At 40.4% G+C, this 24,861-nt stretch overlaps 1 protein-coding gene across 1 annotated transcript in view; it reads left to right on the top strand.

Moving 5' to 3' along the window:
* Positions 1–12,022, top strand: part of LOC111664622 (neuronal acetylcholine receptor subunit alpha-3-like) — a 22,680-nt gene extending 10,658 nt beyond the window's left edge. The window contains exons 3-8 of the mRNA XM_023419287.2: positions 592–636; positions 3,257–3,366; positions 4,817–5,024; positions 6,034–6,645; positions 7,813–8,085; positions 9,419–12,022. Of these exons, the coding sequence (XP_023275055.1) occupies positions 592–636; positions 3,257–3,366; positions 4,817–5,024; positions 6,034–6,645; positions 7,813–8,085; positions 9,419–9,544 (1,374 nt within the window). The 3' untranslated portion in view covers positions 9,545–12,022. The remainder of the gene's footprint in view (positions 1–591; positions 637–3,256; positions 3,367–4,816; positions 5,025–6,033; positions 6,646–7,812; positions 8,086–9,418) is intronic.
* The last annotated feature ends 12,839 nt before the right edge of the window (positions 12,023–24,861 follow it).

Below are 24,861 nucleotides of genomic sequence, written 5' to 3'. Positions count from 1 at the left end.
GGGGGGGGGGGTGGAGGGAGGTTGCTGCACATCCCCCAGTGAAAAGAGGTTTTCAGCTAAGAACGGAAATCCTCAGATTAAGAGAAAATTGCCTGCAGGAGCCCTTTTCAGACTGGACTGATGTGTAGCTATATCTGCTTGCTCGGCAAGGTGAGATTAATCTAAAGGTGAGTGTGTGGATGTGCGTGCAGGGGCTTGGGTGCACTCAGTGAATGTGTCACTATGTGTGCGTCTCTGCACACATTTGCTGCTTGTATATAGGGTACGGGCATGCGGCTGATGCATATGTGTATGTGGAATCCTGAGAATCACATGATGGCGAATCAAAACTGAATACGGGTCACAGAGAAATAGAAGAAAGTGACATGTGTGACCTCTCCATCTATTATTAACTTACTCATCGTCAACCTTTTCAATCAGCTTCACCTTTAGAGGACAAAGATTACGGGATGAATTCCATTTCTTTAAAAAGAAATGTGTATTTTTATTCCTCCGTCTTCTTTTAACATAACACAAATCAACTGACCCGACAACACACTCTCTTATACACACATAAACACAGAGCTCCCCTCCTTTTCTGTGTCTCTGCAGGATGAGGTGAATCAGATCATGGAAACAAACTTATGGCTCAGGCATGTAAGTATGCACACACACACACACACACACACACACACACACACACACACACACACATACAAACATACAAGCACAACATATATTAACTATGTCACTGACCCGACCCCATCCTGGGGTCTGCGGAGTGAGTGAATCCTGAGGAGAGGTCATGTGTGTTAGCACATATCTATACATACTAAGCAGACTCTGTGTGCTTTGGCGTCTGTGTGTGTGTGTGTGTGTGTGTGTGTGTGTGCATGTGTGTGTGTGTGTGCGCGTGTGTGTGTGTGTGTGAATGTCGACATCCCTGAAATGTTAAACACAGTGAGCATAAAGGAGAGGGGGAAACAAGTGAAGAAGGAAACAAGGTAATCTCAGATAGACACTTGGATGCAAGCAGCTGGTGATTAATGTTAGAATTATGGTTAGTCACGTTCTGCCTCTCAGCAGATCTATAGCCCTATAGACCCTGAACTCCTGACCGCACACAGACAGCTATCCTCCAAAATAACCTGTTTTCTCTTTGTCTTCAAAACTGTGGCGTCTCTTTTTCTTCTCCTTTGAACCCATTCTCAATCTATATTTCTCTTATCGAAAAAAAAAACAACTAACTATAAACATTATTGACCGCAATGATTTAAATCAGAGACTAATTGCACCACATGGTTGAGCCGCAGTTGGATGCTGATGTGATTCAGTGGTGGATAAGATGATTCTGTGATCTCTGAGCTCTCCAATTAAAATGCATTAAATGGCCTGTACAGGCTGATCTCATTTGTTGTTTGTAATGGCTTAGCTGTTTATTTATAACAAGGCATCACTAATGAGAAGATGTGTCAACACCACAGTCACTCATAAAGACTTTGAATCGCAGCCAGTGGGTTTACAGTGGAAGCCATTTGAGATGAATTTATTGCATCTGTTCTGCAGAGACACTGCAGGGGATTCCTTCTGTAACAGTGCACAGTGTTTCTAAATGTGTTCACTTTGTGCTCCTTAAAACCCAGCTCCTTTTTTAAGGGATAAGAGAACTTCATTTTAACTAGCAAAATACGATACAGCTGCACACACTCTTTGTATTTCATGTTGTCCTCTCTCTGTTGCAAAATGGACTGTATGAAAATGAATGGGGTGAGTAGGGGGGCAAAACCTCATGCTTTCAGAAAGGCTGTATCAAAGAGGGGTTGCAATGCTATTGATGAGACAGCAATTAATTAATGACTAGAAAAAGTATGCATCCTAAGTAGTTGGTAAAATATATATATTTATTAATTTATCAATTTACTAATTTCGTAGTGTTTTTATTTTAGGATGACATCTGCATGTCAGTCAACCTCTCAGGTAGAGTCAACAATTATGATTGACAAAACAAAAACAACAAAAGCAGTCTCTCCTCTGTATCACAAAATTATTTCAGAGTACTGGTGCAATTTGTTCCACTATTTATAAATGGGAAAGGCAAAATATAGGGTTGAAGATAGTGTACCGTAATTTAATATATGCCTAAGGGAACTATGATAACGGAACAATGCATGCATGAAAAGAAGTGAAATTAGTCGAATTTAATGTGACAAAATTTGCATTGTGGTTATTCCAGCCACTCTCTAGTTACTAAAACAATTTTGATACTCACTAAATGAAAAATTAATAAATTGAATAAAGTCACATAAAAGTATTTACCCTACTTTCCCAACATTCTTTGTAAAGTCTCTGAATCTGTACTAAGAAATGTTTAAGATGTTCATTCATTTCATGGTGACTGTTCAGCTGGCTGTTAGGCACTCTGTTGAAACACTCTGATGTTTTGGTCATTGCTGGAATGTTATGTTTATAGAAAATGTATATACATATATATATACATATACATATACAAATACACACACACACACATATATATATATATATATATATATATATGTGTGTGTATATATTTATGATAATAAGATGGACACTTTGACCTATCAGGAATAACATCTCCAGCCAATAATAATGTAAACTGCCAGGATGGATAAATGGAAAACCAGTGCAGCATGAAGTGGTTAATTAAACAGCTCCCAGGTCGTAACTGGGTATTAATCCGCCCAGCTAATGAATGAATTCATCTTGAATGACATGCAAATAGCCAAGACTAATGGATCCACCGCTCATGAAATGTTACCCGCAGGTATTTTGACAGAATAGCAATTGAACGCACTCATCCCTCATCGCTTTCATTGAGCTATTTACTCATAAACTCCCCTTCTCGCTTAGCTGCTCCTTATACAGATGTGACTATTGTGAAAGTGTTATTGTTTGCTTACAAAACTGCTACATTGTGCCTCTATTCCCAGAGGGAATTGCATTAAAAAAATACAAGTTTTCTCAATTTTTAGTGCACAGGCAATGAAAGTACTCCAATGCTCTGTGAAACTGGTGTTTCTGTCTATAAATCTTGGATTTCTTCCTACAAAACCTTTATTTGGCTCCACTATAAAACATCAAAGGAAGCTGTGCCCGCAGTATAAATATATATATTCAAAACATTCCCATGAAGGAGGATCTCTCTAGTGACTTATACAGCGCGCAGTGTACAATGCAAAACACAAAACAGATGGTTGACTCCCCAGTATGTTCAAAATGCTTTTCCCCTCTTCTCTTTAAGATCTGGAACGACTACAAGCTGCGATGGACGCCGGCTGAGTTTGATGGGATTGAGTTCATTAGAGTTCCATCAAATAAGATTTGGAGACCTGACATTGTGCTCTACAACAAGTGAGGCTGTCAACATTATCTTAAGCTCAAACAGCATCATCATTACCACGGTCATTATTAGTCACTAGAAAGAAAAACAGCATTGGCAGTTTGTTCAAACACCTACACGGAGCTATGTTTATGTTTTCATGACAAATTGTGGCAATACAAATAATGAATAATAACTGTCGGCAACAAAAGCCAAAATAAAATAATGCTTTAGTGCCTCAAATCCCCTTAAGAAGCTGTTAGGGTGGGAGAACGTGTTTTGTATTTTGTATCCTTCCAACTGTCAACACAGGTTTCTTTTAACCCAGACCAAGATCTCTCTCTAACCTTAAAGCTGCAGTCAATATCTTAATATTAGCAACGGGTGAAATGACTACATGCGATGTAAAAGGCATCGCTCATCGCTCTTGGTGATTCTCCCAAAGAGAATTATCACCCAACTCTGCAGTTCCCCTCAGCTGTGTGGAGTGATTTAGCTTCTTTCAGCTCACTCTTTTGGTTTTACAGGCTGCAACTTCACAGTTTTCAATGCTCTCACAGTTCTTATCAACCTTGAAAGCAGGTACTTGCTTTCAGGAAAAAAAAAAAATCTGAACACTATCTGCCAAGCACCAAACAGCTGATGGGCAAAGTTTGCAACGAGCCTGTGAACACAGTGGAGCACTTAGCAGCTAAAAAGCCAGACAATTTCCTCAGGCTTTGGTGGAAACCAAACTAGAAGATTGAACAATAAGATTTTCGTAATGGACAAAATGCAATACTGCTTTAACCATGTACTTTATAATTGCCTTCACTTAACTGCACCTCACCCATAGTGATGCAGAATCAGCAAATGCTGACGTGAATCATTTTTTTAATGATCATATACGTTTGGAAGGCAATGACAAACAACCTCCTGTCGTTCCTGTAGAAGAACTTGTTATATTATCAGCACCGTCAAAATATTGATTTAATGTCCAGATAAAGTCCTTTTGTCTTTTATCCCTCTGGATGCGACTGTGTGACAGACTAATAACATTTAAATTTGCTAACGTGATTGTCTATTGCTCCATTGTCTCGGTTTTAATTCATTTAATTGTGGTCTCATTTCTCTTTCTACTTACAATAGTGATGCATGATGTTAATCTGAGGCAGTTTTGTATTTCACAGTAATGTGTAATGCAGTTTCATTGTGCTCTGTTTTTAAATTCTAATGCCCCCTTTCGTACCTCCGTAACCTCACCTCTTTATCTTCTCCCCTCTCTTGTGTTCCTCGCTTTCATTTTCTCCTCGCCTCCCCTCTCATTGTGTGATGTCTCTGCCTCCCTGTAACCTTTGTGTCCTATTCAACACCCACATATGCTTTTGTGTCATATCTTTTCATATCTTCTCTGCCATGGGAATATGTCTGCTTGATTACACACACACACACACACACACACACACACACACACACATGCACACACACGCACATCATATAAAGTGCTGTGGGTGATTTCCTTGTGGAGGACAAAACCAAGGCTCTGCTGAAGTTTGATGGGACCATCACCTGGGTTCCTCCAGCTATTTTCAAATCCTCCTGCCCCATGGACATCACCTACTTCCCCTTTGACTATCAAAACTGCTCCATGAAGTTTGGCTCCTGGACTTATGACAAAGCCAAGATTGACCTGGTACTTATTGGGTCCAAGGTCAGTATAAGTGTTAGAGTGGCTGTGTCCAAATGTGGTGGAACCATCAACTATTCATCTACTGTACTTCATCGTTTCTCTGTCTGTCCTGCCTGTGTGTATTCGGGGCTCATTATCTTTGGTTTTTGTTACAGGGGATTTTGTCAAAGTCTGAGAAAAAAAACCTAATGATGTCATGGTGATGTCATCAAGGTTACCTTGTCAAATTTCCCAAAAAACTGTGTCATAAAATGGGGGCATGGAGTTTGAACAAAGTGGGATTTAGGAGGCAGGGTGAGTTCAATGACAAATGCTAATGAGTTGCATTATGGGAGGTGTAGGATCCAGCGTTTTTGAAGCTTGACTCATACTAAGTACTAAAAGTCATTGTATCTCAGTCTCTGCTGGTCTCGGCTAATTATTCTTTTTTAAAATCTGTCTCTTGAAAGTGCCTCAGTTTAATGAACTGAATATTAAATCGCTAAAGTATCCCTTAGCATCTTTTACCAGTGTGTCTTTTGAATGTAAATCCAGCAGAAAAAAATCCAAATGATTCAATTTTGAAAGTAACATTTGGAGCGCAACATTCTGTAGTTTAACCATTTTGTTTTTTCATTTACTGCGAGGGACTCTGGCGGATAATCAGTGGAGGCATTTGCTTTTTTTTTTTTTAACCTATTTTCCTCTTCGCTACTCTGAGATTTTCTGAGCTGTAAAGAGCTGTAACAAGATGGCCTTATTCACTGTAAACTACAGTGATCAGCGTCTCCCCGCAGCGACAAGCATTGGTGCATGTGGACATTAAATCCAGGTGAAAATTGGTTTTAAGTTGATTTGTACCTTCTTAAAAGTTAAAATTTTATCAGAGAAAAAAAACTGTAAAAACCAAAATCATGAGCCTTATATGTATCATATTGACTGATAGGCCCATAGTCACTTTAAATGAATGGTAAGTTGACCCTCAGTGTTGTTCAAGTGTTATAACATCATGATATGCGATTTGATTTTAAGATCTTTTCCCATCCCCTAGGTGAACCTGAAGGACTTCTGGGAGAGCGGAGAGTGGGAAATCATCGACGCTCCGGGCTACAAGCATGATATCAAGTACAACTGCTGTGAGGAGATCTACCCAGACATCACATACTCCTTTTACATCCGGCGCCTGCCACTCTTCTACACCATCAACCTCATCATCCCCTGCCTCCTCATCTCTTTCCTCACAGTGCTGGTTTTCTATCTCCCGTCTGACTGTGGAGAGAAGGTCACGCTCTGTATCTCCGTCCTGCTCTCCCTCACTGTGTTCCTGCTCGTTATCACCGAGACCATTCCCTCCACGTCGCTGGTCATCCCGCTCATTGGAGAGTACCTGCTCTTCACAATGATCTTCGTCACACTCAGCATCGTCATCACCGTGTTTGTGCTGAATGTACACTACCGCACGCCAATGACCCACACTATGCCGGGCTGGGTGCGCTCCGTGTTTCTCAAAGTGCTGCCGAGGATTATGCTGATGCGTAGACCGATTGATGAAGACAGCAAGGCTGGGGGGTTGGACAGCAGTGGGGAGGCAGGAGGAGCTGGAGGGGGAGGAGGAGGCGGAGGAGGGAAAGGAGGGAAGAAAAGGAAGAATAGCTTGATGCAGGTAGGTGGACCCTACCCCCTATACTCTTGTCCCCTTGAGCAAGACTCAGACCTAAGTGTCAACTCTGAATAAACCACAGAGCCCTAGCATACAAGGCTACACCACCTGAAGCTCAACTAGAAATCTGGAGCAAGTAAAAATTCTAAAAGAAATTCTGTGAGGAGACAAACCCTCAGAGTCCTGCAGTGTCCCTAAGGCTCTGTGCACACGGTCATGTACGTGACTGTGTGGCAAAGTGTTGTTTGGGTTCATCAACATGTGACAAAATCTGAACAAAAGGCTGTAACCTTTTAACCTTTGTTAAAAGGTTACAGTGGAAAAGGTCAAAGGTCAAAGTTGAAAGTGACTGAACTTCACGCACACTGGCGAAGCACAACACCTAAGCTTGAAAACAAACAATGGCTCATTATGGCACCAAGCAATTCTAAGGCTGAGCTCAACTCCTTTGTCGAAAATTAAGTTTTTCTCTCAAAATTGTTTGTTACTAATTTGAAGAAAAAAAAAAGAAATATCCATTGATACAGCTAAATATTATCATTAAAAAAACAAACCATGTCTCAATCAATATCAGGAAAGAGGCAGCCAGGATTTATAGAACACTATAGTTTTGGCTTAATTTCCTGTTTAAGAAAATCAATATGTATTTCTTTGATTAGTCGAGTTTAGCCTCAGTGATACATGGGTATCGCTCAATGTAAAATCTAATCAGTTAATTATGTTTAGCTGTGGGAGTCATTGATTTTTCTAGATCTCAGGCAGTTCTAACATAGAGGAGTGCCAAGGATAAGCAACTGAGCCATTTCTCACAGTAATGCTCAAACCCTTGGATTACCTGACCAACAAAATGAGTGTTCCACACCATTTCATAGCTTACTTGTCTGACCGTAAAACAGACTATTTAATACTGTAAAGCCTTGGGATCTAGCTGCTTGCTTCCTGCAGGTACAGCCAGGTGAATCCACTAAAAAACTTTTCTCCTCTAGTAACAAGTTTATGGTAAGCACTGAGGAAGCGCTGTCTTGAAACAAGTCTTGCTAAGATTCTACAAATGTACCCAAGACATCCCACCCCAGGCTGGAAAATAAAAAAAATACATATCAGACAATGTCTGCTTTGAGGTGAAGCAGAATGTGAAACGTCATCTGAACTCTGGCTGTGGTCCCCCAGCAGGTCGGAGGAGGCTCCCTCAACTGTCTGGAGTTTGGGGACAGCAAGCTCTCCTCCGTGGAGGGCTGCACTGGGAAAAAATGCCCTTGCCCCTGCCAGCATGGAAAGGAGACCCCAGAAACACCAGATACGGGGAAGATGACATGCCAGCTGAGTCCACAGAGCATCAATACAGTGGTGGCCTTTTCTGTGGTTTCACCTGAGATTAAACAGGCCATCGAGAGCGTCAAGTACATCGCCGAGAACATGAGGAGCCGCAACAAGGCCAAAGAGGTGAGTCTTTCTTATTTTCACTGTAACTGGAGCAGCTGCTATATTCACATGTCCTCAAAAAAAAAAAACACACACATGCACAGACACAGAGGAAAACAGATAAAAGCCTGAAACCTGCTCACACTAGGCAGAATGCAAATAGCCTGCAGCACAGTCCAGCTATACACAGGTTTTAGTCCAGGTGGTTTCTGGAGGGGACACAAATTCAGGTCATATCAGAGGGATGGGACAAATGACATATGGCCATTGAGGTTGGAAGACTTAATCTAGACCAGCTGTGACATGTCAATATGTCCTCTGTGAAAATGGCCTATTAGTCAGATTTGAAACCAACCCCCTGGTTAGCCAAATGGATTTGGAAGAGAGAACACACAGTAAAATTATTACCATTATGTTGTGTTTTCCTTGGTCAATTTTGATCTAACTGATAAAATGATTATTCATTATTATTATAAATACATTATGAAAATAAATCCTAACTTGTGATAAAAACCAAAATTATCCTTGAAAGATAAAACACACAACAATGCAAGACCAGACAGAGGCAGTCGTTTTACTTTAAGTCTAATTTGACTATTTCGAACTATTTTAGGAAATAGTGTCGGAGAAAACTTTGGAATCAAACCTCATAGGAAATATGATATTCCAGTGTTTCTAAACTTTGCATAAATCTCCAGTCACTAACAGAAAGCACACACACAGAAAGTGTGTTCGACGCATAATGTATTCATGCAAAAACACTGGAAGCCGTGTTGGCCTGGGAGAGCCCTGCTGTGATTCCTGGCAGCAAATCCTAACCTGCTCCATAAGTTAACAATAGTGTAAGTTAGAACCAAATCATTTTAGATTTGAGTGGAGAGCTCTCCCTTGTCTCTCCATCAGTTATAAATACAGTGGGTGAAATCTCCCAAAGGAGGGAAGCAGCCTTTGATATGCAAAACTCATGGCTCAATCAGCTTTGTCAAAACGCCTGTCACTTCTTTTGACGCTGTGGCTTGAATGTGATTATCATAATAATTTCCTCCTGTGTAAATTATGTATCAATTTTCTTTTGCCGTACAAGAAATGTTCAGCTCTTTTCTTTCTTCCTCTTTTTTTCTGTCTTTCCCTCTGTCTATCTTTGCTGCATAATCCTCATCTCACCCCATGGACTCCCACAACCTCCCGCCTTCTGAGATTCTGAATCGTTTTTCTCTCGCTGTTTCACTGTCTCACCTTTCCTCACCTGCTTTTCAAAAGAACCTCTCTTCAATTTTCCTCTTTCGTTTGGCACAACTGACACTTTCCTCTGTCTTCTCACACTGTTTTGTTTTTTCCCCTCCCTCGCTCACAGGTGGAGGATGACTGGAAGTACGTTGCCATGGTGATTGATAGAATCTTCCTTTGGGTGTTTGTGACCGTGTGCGTCCTGGGAACCGTGGGCCTCTTCCTCCAGCCACTTTTTGGCTTCGTCTCATAACCGCTGACCAATCAGGGTTTGCTGCCACCCTGTGTCGACCAATCCCGACCAAACAAGTGACTAACTCTCAGTTCTCAGTTGACAAATCAGAAAACAAAGTTTTGAGTCCTAAAGGACTATTTGGTGTGCTGGATTTGCTTCTTGCCTTTCGCAGAAAGCAATAACTACAGAAGCAGGGAAGTTGAGTTAAGTTTTTTTTTTTAAATGGTTTGAAGGCTGGTCATTAAGCTGTGTGTGAGGGACACAAAGGTTATAAGCCTTCATTTTATTTCTTTTAAGGCGACTTATTTTACTGAAATAGAAACATTGCCATAGAAACTAAAAATGCAGGCACTGCACTCTGCCTTATCTTCACAGAAAGCGAGGAGATAATACAATATAGAAAATCTGTTCTTTTACTGCTCGTCAATTAGTTTTAGACAATTTACTTTGTTTCGATATTATTATATTCTCTATGGTTAGTTTGCAGGTATCAAATGTATGTATTAATGTCACATTTGATGAGTCTGTCCATTTATATTGAAATCAATCAAATTAATAAAGTAGCTATTTCATACATTTATATATTTGATTTAAATGTAGCTTAACCACCTAATTCCATACAATATCATTTCAGTCAAAAGGTGAGCTGGTGGTTACTACTCTGCTAAGATAACAGCGTTAGCGTTAGCAGGAGGTTAGCTGTGATTTTTCATTCCACCCCTGACTAGATTTCACTGCTGGCTCATTTAAATACACAGAACAACTTATCAAAATGTCAGTTCATCACAATAGGTAATTACAAGTAACAATTACAAAAATAAATCTGTAAATTTAGTTTTGGTTTTATCTCAAGCTGGTCATTGCTACATCAGCAGCTAGCTTCACTTGATGAAGCTCTTAGCTGTGTAGTTGGCAGAGAGTGCAATAAGTACGACAGCATGTTGTACAGTCCAGAGATTAAATGAAACAGAGTGCAGTCATTGCAGCCTGTCCTGCAATAGAGAGCACGTTTCTGCGGCTTTGTTTCTATATTATAAGACAAATCAGCATGCAGTCAAGTTAAGTAACAATTACTTTGTAAACACAAAAAAAAAGCACAGCTCCGTTGAAAGGAAACTACAGCGGTGGCAGTTCACTCCTCTCTGTCCTGCTGTTATTACAGACGTATCTGAGCAAACTGAAAACCTGTCAGTTCACTCACGGGCTCTTTTGTCGAGCTGTAACGTTTAGCACACAAACTATTGGCTTATGGGAAATAGCGTTGGTTAAAAATATAAATATTGAATAACTACATTCAAACAACATTAGATTGTTTTTTTTTAAAACTTCCACACTCTTCTAAATACATGATGCGAGTCGGCGTACTAATATCCACATCTATTGTATAGAAAGGTCATGTTTGAAAAACTGGATTTTTAGTGCAGTTACAAACGTCGGTGGGATTTTGAACGAGATTTTCTTACTTAGTTACGTAGTTCCTGCGTTTTTTGTTTTTAGGTCAATTTTGTAGCTAGTGCAAATTTTACATGCTGTCTCTACAAATATTATTTCTAAGTCATTTTTATATGATAAAAAAAGATGTCAAAAAGTCACATTCAGGTCTTAACATGATTTGGACCAAATATTGCATTTCAGCCTCGCAGGGCGGTGTCCATTCCTGCTTGATTTGAAAGAGATACAGTATATTAGAACAAGGCTGGGATCAAAACTTGGCACATCCAGTAGTCCTTCAGGACTGGAACACGAGCATCCAACAGAAGTTATTGAACATGTGTACTGGGTGTGGAAAACACCCAGTAGACATGATATGAACTCTCTACCACACTGAACTATACCCTACAGCAGCTAGTTTAGTCTCCCCCCATTGAGTTGACTGATGACTGTCATACCCACTCCCCAGTCTGATTCATCAAGCTGCTCACTGTCAGAGCCAATCGCGCTCATTGCTTCTTTGTGTCATTTCCAATTAGAGTTCAGATTTCTAGCGCGCTTGGCAACGCTTTTAACAAATAAGAGCAGGCTGTTCTTCTTTTTGTAATTAGAAAACCATGTGTTTATAAATGTTCTCTCTGATTAATGTTCCACAAGGTAATTGGTTGGCCTGGTAAATATAGGATTAAATGGTACTTGATTAGTTGCTCCTGAAATAGCATTACATTTATTAATTCATGAGAGGATTCTATCATCCAATTCCATGGCTATTAATCTAATCTTTTTTTCTTGTCACTTTTGATTAAGTTTACTATTAAGAGCAAACATGCACTGCAAGAAACATGCATGACATACATTTTGATTGCTTTGACCAAAAATACGTTGTCCTCAGATTACAGCACTACATGGATACTGCTTAATTTATTTAATTTCAATTATCCCTTCCCTCTCTGGTTATATCTGTTATGTTTTAATGCATCCGAAATGCAAAACTTGTGACGGGAGCAAATATGTTTGTACAAATGATCTTTGCTGAACTGAAAATAAATGCAATATTTCTTCAAATACAGTGGATAGCATTTGCTGGTAGAGGTTTTAAAATTTTCTGATTAAAATAATAATAACTTGGTTGTGAAGGACATTACACTTACACATTTTATGTGCACACACACACACACACACACACACACACACACACACACACACTGACAAAGGAGGATTGCTTTGATTTTTTTGTTGCCATTACTCACAAAAACAGCCACCACAGGTATAATTAAGCCTCCCGTAGCAACATCTAATTAAAATCCTGACATTTTAGTGCTATTCAGAAATAATTTTAGTGTTGAGATAAAATGCATCATTATGCATGACACCACATAATCACATTTATCTATCAGAGGGCTGATCATCCAGCTGTAGTGTTCATGCATAAAAGATAACTTGTAACGAGTCAGTATATCTTAGATATGCATATTTTCTAATAGAAGACCTTTTTTTTTTTTACAATTGCCCCACTGCCTCATGTTATAGTGTCCACAGGCTCTCTTTGCTTTTTGTGCTTTTCTTTTAAAAATCATACAGCATGCAAACATTTTTGCGGTGTAGATGACATCAACATATTTTCTGTGTACTTTTGGTATAAGGTCTAAAGCCCGTGGTTTACTATAGGTCCTTTAGTTTCCATTAAGGAGTTGTTAGAACATTGCAATGATATTTTAGACAATAGTGTCCTTCCTACTTTGTGTCAACAGTTTGAGGAAGGTGCTTTCTAGTTTTAACATGACAATCCCCTAAAGCTAAATCCATAAAGAAATGGTTTTCTCAGTTAAAGAACCTGAATTGTCCCAGATTCAAAGAAGAGGAACACATTTGTAAAATGGGCTAAGACCCAAATATAAAGCCTCTGTTCTTGACAATGATATACCTACCCATTATTAATAGTTACATTATTTATTCAGTGTAATGCATGAAAAGCAAATTAATAACTTTAAATATTCTGATATTAAATAATATCAATAAATAGCTGCTATTTGTAACTCCTTATTCTGACCCTGCCATTGTCAGGCAGGCGTTATCGCCCAATATTAATGCCTGATCTCACTAATGCCCCGGCTGAATGGGAGCAAATCCCTGCAGCCAGGTTCCATAATCTTGTGAGAAGCCATCCCAAATGAGTTGAGGGTTGTGTAGCAGCAGATTAATGCCCATAGCTTTGGAATGAGATGTTAAATAATCACATATACAGTAGGTGTTATGTTTGGGTTTCCACATACTTCAGGCCAGTCAGATTATTTGAAACTGTAAATTTATATCATACTAATATAAACATTGACGTTAAAGTGTAAAAATCTAAATGTTAACTACTAGAAATCAAATGCACACAGTACGGTATACGCCCATCCACCACCCCGACCTTCACACACTTTATGAACGTCTCATTGAACTGCGGCATTGGTTCTGAATGTTGAAGATAAATCTCTAACACAGAATAGTTGTATGTGAACATAATTCATGGGAGACAAGACATGCACGCACACAAAGAAACACACATGGAGATCAGAGAGCAGTTTGACTCACTGGATAATCTCTTCCATGGTAAGTTATGGTGTCATCAGAGCATGAAATACATGACTGTAGCCCAGAGGCTGGTGATGCAGCAACAGAGAGTGAGGACAGAGCTAACAGGGACATGAGGGCTGCTGTAGAAGAGAACTGGACATGCTGAGCTGGACAAAATGCAAGATTACACAACTAATTGTTGCCCAGTGGACATAGAATGAATGATGCACCCAAGATAAAGGGCTTTTCCTGTTTTTATATTTGGTTGACCAAGAAATATTCAACATATCTCCAATTATTGGCTGAATTTGGCTTCAAATAGTTACAGTAATGTTGTCTCAACAACATAACTGTGTGGTTCAAGGCTGTTTAAAGCCTCAGGATCCTGTGTGGTCACACAGAAATTATTAGTAAGTGTGTGAGTTCATTTGTTCCGGTGCGTAGCAGGAATATGAATGATGGAGTAAGACCTGACAAAAAGTCTTTACAAAGCAATACAAATTTCACACAATGTAACGCTGAGCGCCTGTTCAATTAGTCAACCAACCAAAAAAGCTGCACATAAAAACAACAGATGTGCTCTTTAATAAAATGTACTGTTTTTCACAATAGTTTCCACCAAACAAGAGCAGCATTCATAGCTTAAAAAAGCATAATTAACAAATGTTTTGTTTGCTAAAAAAATGTGTCTCATGCCACAGAGAGTCACACAGGAGATTAATGGCGTCATTTGAGGTAATAAAGGCAAAAACATAATAACCCAAATAATAGCCCGAAAGGCCCCCTGTGATGTGTATTCATGCAAACTGCACATTAACAAATTTCTAAAAATGTGAGTGTGATACAGAGAGAACAAAGGGAAGTAAAGGAAAACACAGAGAATGTGATTATTATACACACCGGTGAGTATGTCTACATGCATCCTCTTCTAGAAATATATATATATATATATATAGCTGGTTTATTCACTGTTTACTTTCAATACAGTTGTATATTCTCCTCAGGTCATGTAGCTGTTTGTTTGAAAAAAAAAAATACTATGATGATTACATATGTGCAAGTGAAATTTAAAACTGGCCTAAGAAAATGTGGCCAGCCCGTTCCAGCTCACAGCGTGCTCATCTTTAACTGCAGAGCGATCTCAGTGGGTAATGACAGAATAAGTTGAGGAAGTTGCAAAGTCAGTGACATTTTTGCACAGACAGCAGACAGGGTTCAGACAGCTGGTGGATAATGTTATAATTATAATTACTGTGATATGAATGATTAATTTACTGTTTTCCCTATAGAAATCAAACCCTGACAAAGAAACAGAGAAAAGAGATCAGTGTGTGTACTGTGTACAGTGCACTCCACGGTGTTTTCATGCACATACAGAAGCGACACACACACACATTTGTGTTTTTGTCATATAGGAGGGCATTGTGTTGACTTACCCAACCCCAACCATGACCATGAATACATTATTTGTACTTTGAATGATACACAAGAATCACATACAAGTTCAACTCACTTGCTTCAGCAGCATCACGGTGACTTTTCATTTCTTCACACCATCACATTTGGTTAAGCTCAAGGATACTCACAGTGTCTTAACTTTGTTCTTGTTTGTTTACAAGAAAAACTCCATGGGGCACCTGTAAACCCAGAGTTCACTTCCAGACCAAAAAAGTGCTCTTGGCATCACATTGTCATGGCAACACTTGTGACATCACGGCATTTACCCGCTCTCCATTCTTCTGTTCAACAATGTCACATCAACAAAATGTAACCAAAACTGGATAAAAAGAGGAAATAAAAAGATCAATGCCACAGGGTCATGGTATGCTACATTTGTGCTCTAGTGTGTAAAACTGATGTAGAGTTTGTATCTAAAACAACATCTAAAATGTCCCTACACCCCCCCGACTGAAATGTTCTTATCTTTTTATGGTTAGAATATAACATCTATGCTCAGCTGTGCTTTTTCTGGGTATGAAAAAAATATGAAGGAAATCCCATACTGACAGTTTTCCTCTGGAGACTGGGTTGGTTGATGAGAAGATGCGCTCAGTGTTTGGCCACAGGGGGCCAGTGATGAAGCTTGGACAAGCCACGCGAGATTTATGTTTCATTTTCAAATTGTATTGGGGGCTTAGTGTTGGGTGTGGCTAACTGGTAATTAGCTTTTCAGCGGGAAGCGTGAGACTGTGTCATACCCTGGCTGATGGAACAGCCCCAAATAGGGCTAGCCTTACCCCCACCCTCACCCTGACTGTAATCCTGGTCTCCAAACATGACCAACAACCAGCTCTTTGCCTTAGAATGTAATTGTTTACCTCGTAAGAACCGACCTTTTTTCCGCTAAACCTTTGCCCCCACCACATGATTGATACAATAATCCATCTGACCTAGTGAGACTCAATTGACTTTCTTCTGACAGACACATTTGATCTTCCTGCGCTCATTTCATTGATTTTCCTCTAAGGAACCATGTGTTGAGCAAAATGAGGGGGCTTTTTGGACTCTGTGACGTAGATATTGAGTCATCTAGCCAGAAAGTATCAATAATCCCTGCTTTGTAGCTGCCAGGGGTTTTATGTACTCTGTCGCTTGATTTCCCAATTTGTATACAAGTGTGCAATTTGATTTAGATTTAATTCATAACAATTTTAGCTCTATGCTTAAAGGCAGAAGAAACATGGAGAAATGAAAAACATTAATGGAGCAGCGTAAAACGGGACTATGAATTGCTATCCTGCAATAGGAGGCTCTTAGTAACGGAGGTCAAATGAAATTGGGATGTCAAGCTGAATTGGAATTACATTGTATGGGGTGATTCATGTTCTATTTTTCCCTGGGATTTGCAAAAAGGAACGGAGCTCAATCCTAATAGGAAATATTATCATATGTAATACAAATTTACATCTGAGCCCCTCTAGAAAATTGCCTTTCTGCGCCGTACTGGCATATTAAATCATGTCATATGACTTTATGAAAAGCCAAGTTGTGAAAATGGATGACGCAAAGCAACGTTGTGCTTGGTTCAGTGTGGCTGGTGTAATATTTATACACATAATTAGTTTTTTTATGCTGCCAAGGCTGCCAAGGATTTATGATGTATCTGAAGAATTCTATTTGAGGAAGATTTTTCAGAGGGTGAATAAGAGACGATCTTCGATAAAATGAGTGAGGGGGTTGAAGGCAATGTTGAAAATTGTGTTAAATGTCCTAATTTTAACATTTTAATAAAACATGTATTCTGATAGTTGGCTTCAAAATTGTGTTATCTGAAGCTTTGTTGCTCTCAGAGAGATTGCTCAAGCCGATATAGTGGCTGAGGAAGAGAGTACAAAAGCTCAGTTTCATTTTCAAATTAATTTTGAATGGTTGGATTCATTTTGTAAAATGGTATTAAGAGTTAAGATATGCCCAGAAATACAGAAAGCTTCCTATCTGTTCAGAAACAAATACAGTTTATCAGTTGTATTTGGGTCCATTACAGTCACATATACGTAAAAAGTCACACTCACACATACACACATACACAACACATATAGGATCCGTAGACAGGCAAGATAAAAATACACAACATGCCTCACCATTTCTCTTTTATTAGCCCTGTTGGAGGACACGTGTATTACACATGTGCACTGACTTTATTATTGATACTGAAAATTTTGAAAAGGTGTTCGTATGTGTGGAAATCCTTACCTAACTTGTTTTTGTGGGGTTTTTTTCACCATACTTATGAGGGCGTTGCGGACTTTTCCCTTTTTGAAAAATCCATTTGCTTGTGGGATACTGGAGGAGGTAGAGGTAGAGAGGAAAAGAAGAAAGACAGAGATGTGGCCCACCGCAGGAGAGAGGTGTTTCTTTGATGGCTAGCGGAGGCAGGAAATCACAAGATTTAATGTTCGATGTTAAGCTGAGCAAATCTCCCAGGCACACTTCAGACAGAGCAGTGGGAGGGAGATGTACAGCAACACTGCATACCGGGGTTGGTATTGTGATTTCACTGCTAAAATACACTAGGTCTATATTCAATGATAAATCGTTTCAAAATGACATAATAAGACTATTTCCATAACAAAAACACAAATACCCTCAACTTTTAAAATATAAATCAAACACTTTGTTTAAAGCTGCACCAATCGATATTTATGAACAATGGCTCAAATGACTACATGTAATGTGAATGGGGATGCTCATAGTGTTGAATTAAATTATCACCTAACTTCAGTTCTACAGAGCATTTCAGTGTTTTTCAGTGTTTCAGCAAAACCCACAACACATCCTGCTCAGCACCACACAGTGAACGGGTTCAACAACTACCTGGTGAACATAGTGGCGCTACAGTAGATATTTCCTTGAGTATTGGGGGTGACCACAACACAACTCTAAATTAATTCTAATGTTGCCTCATGACTGCTGGATGTGTAAATAGGCAATTGTTTGCGAACACAACTGCCACCTCCAGAAGAAGTTCACATGCATCTAGAGGGAGGTTGGGGATGTGGAATGCGAGTGGGCCATGATCAAAGCCTTTGGGCCCGGTTGGCCCTGATGTCTCCTGAAGCAACAGACAGGTACAGCAGAACAAAGGGGCTGTGGTGGTGGCCAAGGAGAATGACTTTGGCCTTAAAAAGTTCTGGCAAACCATCCAGTGTCCAACTGGTAGGCCATGGGGTAAACCCAGAACACACTGGAGAGATTATATATCTCATCTGGCCTGGAAATGAGCTGGGATCCCCCAGGAGGAGCTGGAAAACTTTTCTGGGACTACTTTTCTTGACCTGTTGCCACCGTCACCAAACCCTGGTTAAGTGGCAGAAAATGGATGGATGGATGGATGGATGGATGGATGGATGGATGGATGGATGGATGGATGGATGGATGGATGGATGGATGGATGGATGGTTGGATGGATGGATGGTTTTAGTATGTTTTCTTGGGTCATCAAATATTCAGGACTGCTGAAGTGAAACCTTCTGGCATGTAAGTGCTCATCTTGGGATCAAAGACCCACGCACCATCACGACATCTCTCTACATCTTGTTTTCACCATCTAGCCAACAAGACTGAGGGCATGGTGGGGTAAGTTGGGTTAAGAGATTGGTTGCTTTCTCTTTGCATCACAGTCTAATACCTTACACAGAAGGCTCTTCTTGGGTTAGGTGGGAGAGTTTGATTCTTCGAGTACAGCACATACATGTACTGTACATAGTAGCAGGATGTTTCTTTCAGATGTGCATTTGTCCGTGAAGATCCCCATGTGTGTTGTACTGCAGAATTCAGCATTACTGCCGTCAAGCCAGACAAGCTGCCTGGAACTGACAAGGAAAAGACATCTCTTAATAATTCATCAAAGTTTTGAGACCCCTGAAAACCAGGCATGACTTAACAAATTCAGTGCCGTATGGAGCCGTAGAGATGTGGAGCTGTTGTGAGTTACAGTGCTGTAGAGGACTCGGGGACTGAGGAGGAGGACAAGTGAGAAATGAATAAATCAAGCCTCTGCCATGTTCCTTAAGGTAAACAAAGATCCAGAGCACATCTCCCATGTTGCTCTGCCAGCTACCACAACCCACAATCTAAGGTTCAAGTGCTGTTTTACATGATGGGTGGGTTTAGTTGCCCTAATTAAACATTTGATTCGATATATTTTTATATACTCAAAGTTCAAGATGAGACATCAAAAATATTTCATTTTTATAATTAAATTTAATACTCCTCTTCTACAGCTACAGTCCTAAATATCTGGCATATACCAAGAAAGAACTTAGCAATAAACACAGCCATGACAGTAGTTGTGGCCAGTAGGCGCGTTTCTCAAAATGATGAACTGTTGGTTTAATCTGTGAAAACCAGCAGGTTCTCCTGCAAGATTGTGTTGCAATGATGAAAAAATATTGGTCAAATGAAGGGGCCACATTTCATACAAACACGGAAGTTAATGTAAAATTACTATACAGTATCGCTGTGCTCAATCAACTACTCTGAATCCTTGATTAGACATAAACTGACGGACTGTGTGTAGGGAAAATCAAAACAGTTTAACATCAGTATACTCACACGTCCATGCCACTCATTTATTTAAGTGCTCTCTCTTGCGGCTTGATATCACTAATACCAAAAGGTCATCTGAGGGAAGTCATGCGATCCACAGAACAATCTGACACCGGACAACTGGAATGACATATTCGTGCTGCCTACTGTGTGTGTGGTGGCACAGACTGCTCTGAGAGTACTGTGACATCATAATGGATCTTTAATGACCCACTCATTAGAAATCTCATTAATGACCCCTCTCTAAAAGCTCCTCAGAGGACAGGACTGGGCGACAAGAGAAACGTTTTCATAATAACGCACTGATCATCTCTGAGTATCATCTGCTTCCTTTTTTTTTATACTTCTGAACGTGTCTTGCTCCCAAGGTCTAAAGCCATGAAATGAGAAGCAGTGTTCAGTTGTTCACTTGTGCCTGTTTTATTTTTTTTTGTTTTACTTCAGTCATCTCCTCCGCTGAGATTTACCAGGCGCTCTGAAACAGATCAAGGTCTGATTCCCCAAAAGTGTTCCTCATAACTGGTCTGCTATCTTAATGGAACAAAGATTGTTAATATTGCATATTTAATTTGAATTCCCAGTGTGGGAGACAGTGGAGTAGTTGATAAACTGGCACAATATGAACCTGTTTGTAGCTAACAGGTATGCAAGACTTTTAAGAACCTTTACAAATCAAAGCACAATTTCTGTTTTCAGTGTGCATACAGCAATACCAAGTACAGTGTGTGTGTGTGCGTGTGTGTGTGTGTGTGTGTGTGTGTGTGTGTGTGTGTGTGTGTGTGTGTGTAAGCATATTAGAGAAAAATATTCCATATTAAGGCAGACTGGGTGAATCATTATTCTTTGATAGCTGCCACAGTTATACCCTCAGGATACTGCAGAGGCTTCAAATACTGGTCTGTTCCACAGTGGTATTATACAGTAGATTACAGGGTTTGTGTGTGTGTGTGTGTGTGTGTGTGTGTGTGTGTGTGTGTGTGATAAAGAGAGAGAGAGAGAGAGAGAGACAGAGAAAGAGAGATTGCAGGAGGCTGTGGTGACAGAAACACTACAGACTCATCCTCATCAGATCCGAGAGTCTCTGTATCTTTGTGACAACTAAGACTAACTTGAAGATTTTTGTGTATGTGTGTCTGGACGTGTGTTTGCGCGTGTGAGCGCATGGGATGAGCATACATTCATCAAGATGTGCAGTGTGTGTGAAAAGAGGGAGTAAAATAAGGAAGGCAGAAGTAGTCTGATTGAGTCATACCTTTAACTCTTGGTCCAGAAAATTTTTTGTGACAACTTTAGTGGTAGAGGAGCATGAAGTGTGTACATCTGTGTATGTATGTATGTGTGTGTTTGTGTGTGTGTGAGTGCAGACGGTGCATGCGTGTAAGTATCAAGGTACGCAGCGTCCACGAGTGCAGACAGTGAGTCGCACTGACTCAGATCTCTGTCTCTCTCTCAGAATATTTTTGTGACAGCCTCAGTAGAAAGGAGGCAGAGAGGAAGAGTGGAAATGACAGACTTCGTTTTACTTAATGCCAACTCCCATCCCTTCATTCAGAGTGTGTGTGTGTGTGTGTGTGTGTGTGTGTGTGTGTGTGTGTGTGTGTGTGAGTATGCACGTGTGCACAAATACATATTGTGTATTCACTTGTATGTGTTCTTGTGCTGCATTTGTTTTTTCAGTGAAAGGTCCTTTCTCTGTCTTCAGACAACTAACAAAATGTCTGACGAACAAAATGTCAGTTCAGGTCTAGATGTGTTACTGCACACAACAGAGTTGATGTCGCATGACTGACAGATAAAATGAAGTGATGATCTTCACTAGAAATAACTTCATTTATGTGGCATATCAGCCCTTCAGACCAACTTCACAACAGTCTGTACTTGTATTAATCACTTTACAGGGTCATAGCATGGAGACACAAAGGAAAAACCATTGCATTTTAGAGTAAAGCTTGTTTTTTCCTGTTGGGGTGAGGGTTAGGTCAAGGATATGATAAGGCTGATTGACACGTAGGTCCAGTGATGCATTGTTAAGATTTGGGAGGTGTGTCCATCAGCTCCTCTGCGAGCCCGTGTGACCTAGAGTTACCCATAACCATCCTCTGTGTAGGTTTGCTAAGATGTCTACATGGCTTTCACTGAGTCATAATTCCAACTTTTGGCTGCTGGTTTCCCCACTTTCAATGAGGCACTCGCTTTATATGGGAAGCGTCTGTGACTCCCGTGCAGTGGGCGAGACAGTCCCAAGTGGTGCTAAGGTTAAACCACATTCATGGCATATCACAGTTAGGAATTACAAGTTTCTGATGTGTAAATAGCAACAACGTCCAAGTCTTAACTCGAAAACTCTAATTGTTCTGAGTTAATCTAATTAATAAAGTGCCTGAAAAACCAAACCAACAAGCGCTCAGTGTAATCATTACATCCTGTTTCAATAGCGTTATATTGTCAATGCGTAGCATTTTAATCCTTACATGACCCACTGTGTAGTCATGCCAGCATCCTGAGGTATCTAATGTCATCAGCACCTGCAAGACATTACCATGGGAATCTTTCATATGAAGTGATGCAGCATCACACATGGTTAATGTTGGAGCAAGTCTCCAGGGACTTCATGTAAGTCAATATGATTATGCCTCCTAAGGAGAAAGAACAGGTTTGTGTGTGTGTGTGTGTGTGTGTGCATGCGTGCGTTCCTTTTCTATCTGTCCCTCATGTCTTTAAGCATGAACTGGTGCACTAATGAAGTCAACAACATATCCTCTTTCTCTCTCTCTCTCTCTCACCATTTGTGTTTGTGTGCTTCACCCTCCTCCTCCTCCTCCTCCTCCTCCTCCTCCTGTGGCCCCAGCATGTGCTGGGCAGCGCGCCCGGCAGGATCTTCCTTGCTTTTCCGTATCATTGATAATCGACCGGCTCAGGGAATGGGGGAGCGGGATGGCAGAGCGAATGTTACCCTGCCACTGCAGCTGCTCCTGGCTGCCACAGCAACTGGGGCAGTAAATCAGACTTATCGCTTTGTCATAATCAGCAGCGGATCGCGATTTCCGATCTCCCCAACCCTCTGTGTCTCTCTTTTTTTTCTCTGCCTTTTTATCTGTACTCTGATTTTCATGTGGTTTTCATTTTGCACTGAAGTGTCTGTTTTTCTTTCCCCAGCTCCTCTGAAGCATCTGAGCCGTGCTCTCTCTGTTAGTGTGTATACATGTGCATGTGCAAACATGTCAGCTCCCACAAAGAGCTCTTCGCCCTGAACCTTCCATTAGGACCGTGGAACTTTGTGAGCACTTCCTCTTGGGGATCTCTCAGTGCAGAATGTACGGTGCATGTAGAGCACCAGTGGTGTGAGAGCTTGTTTTTGTGCTTGTTCACATACCTGCTCTGGCTCACGCGGCCCCCAAAACAATCTGAACGAGAGACAAACAGTCCTCCAAATGTTCTTGTTGTGGGTTATACTTCCTGTGTCAGAGACCAGAGAACTCACAATTAACCAGCATTAAAAAATACGCAACATGTACACAGACCAATTAAGACTGGCTTTGTCTTGGATCTAAACAATTCCCTTTGAAATCCTAATTACTGTGGGCTGTGCTCTATCCCTTGTTGTCATGGCCAACCTTTTCACTCTTTCTCTGGCTGAGACTAAACCAACTGAAGGAGGAAGATTTGGCTTCATTCTCCTGGTAGCTGCTCCTTCCTGGAAATGCAGGTCACTCAGCCGTACTGGATCACTGCTGGTGGATGAGGTTTTTGCACCAGCCTTTCACTGTCACCTTCTACTCAAGCTCTCCTTGTATCTTTCTGTGTGCGTGTGTGCGTGTGTGTGTGTAGCAAATGCGCTTGTGCAAATGGATGAAAATATGTTTTTCTCCATGACATTTTTTCCTGAAATAAACAGACATGTCAGTAAACATATGGAAGTGATGATGTTGTGAAAACAAAGGAAAGTGAAAGTTGAAAGTGAGAGTTGAAGAAAAATGAGGAACCTCACAAAGAAATAAAAGCTTCATGAAATAAGAATATGAGCGTATTGGCACAGAAAGGAGGGACAGTAGGAGGGAAGGATAATAATGTGACATAACATCTTTCTGACAAGTGACAGCAGAGGAAGTCTCAGATATTAGCGTCTGCAGCAGGGATTCATAGTCATGTCATCTTTCTCTAAACCATCTTGTGTGATATTTAACTGCTTATATTTTATACTTCAAGGTATAAGTTCAGTCTCAGAGCATTGAGGCGATAATGCACTACACTCTCATGTTACCAGATGTCTGTGTTTCTTTGTGCTTTACATATAAATAATAACTTTCACTATAAACCTCATTCCTGACCTTAAAACAACTCCATGAAGAGGATTTTGTTTGTTAGATGTTGTTTGATGCATTGTTAGATGTATAGGAACACACACACACACACTCACATGTATGTGCGCATACACAGCCACAGGCAAATTCTCCTATTGTGATCTTGGTTTACCTTTCTCTCACTGTTTGGATTGAAAAGGTCACTGAACACACACTGGAGCATGACTGTTAAATGGTAGTGGGAAAAAACGCAGTTTGATAAAAGAGCATGGAGACATTTGTTAGTGTGTGTGTGTGTGTGTAGGCAGCCAGGTGTGTGTGCCTTTATGGTTTTGCATTAAGCTCTCGTCTCTTATGGTTGGCTTAAAGGGCAGCAGTAATTCCACAGTGACTGGGTAATCCAACAACATAAAACGCTGCACTGTGTTACCATCCATCCGCACCTTTAGCAGCCAGAGACGAATACAGCATTCTGGAAAAATCACACAGATGTGAAATGTACACTTTCCCCCTTCATTCAAAATAGAAGAAAAGAAACAGGAAGCAGACAGATGAAAAGCTATTATGAAGCAGGAGAAAGACAGAAAGAAAGAACTCATCGCTCATGCTCCATAATAATCAGGAATTTTGAGAGTTTTGCCCAAAAAGATGGAGCTTTTCATAATTAAAGCACAGATTGCTCTCATCAACCTCCCCTCAGCGCTGATGACCTCAATGTGAACTCATTTTCTGAATTAACATGGATTGGAAGTGGAATGAGACTAATTACTGAAGTAGTTTGCAATTGAAAGCCCATCCAGACTCTACACTTCCCTCCATCGCTGGAGAACAAGACGACTGAAGCACTTCAGCCAGTTTGTGTGCACTGACACAGAAGTGGCAGAAGTTTGTTTGGGTGTTAGATAAGCAGGGAGGATGTGCCTACTTGATCTGTGTGTGTATGTGTGTGTGTGTGTGTGTGTGTGTGTGTGTGTGTGTGTGTGTGTGTGTGTGAAA

Source organism: Seriola lalandi, unplaced genomic scaffold (genome assembly GCF_002814215.2).
Source record: "Seriola lalandi dorsalis isolate HSWRI2012SDOR001 ecotype SW California unplaced genomic scaffold, Sedor1 jcf7180002054596, whole genome shotgun sequence".
NCBI classification, from domain to species: domain Eukaryota; kingdom Metazoa; phylum Chordata; class Actinopteri; order Carangiformes; family Carangidae; genus Seriola; species Seriola lalandi.
Note: the sequence above shows the minus strand (reverse complement) of the source record. Positions and strands in the feature narration are given on the sequence as shown.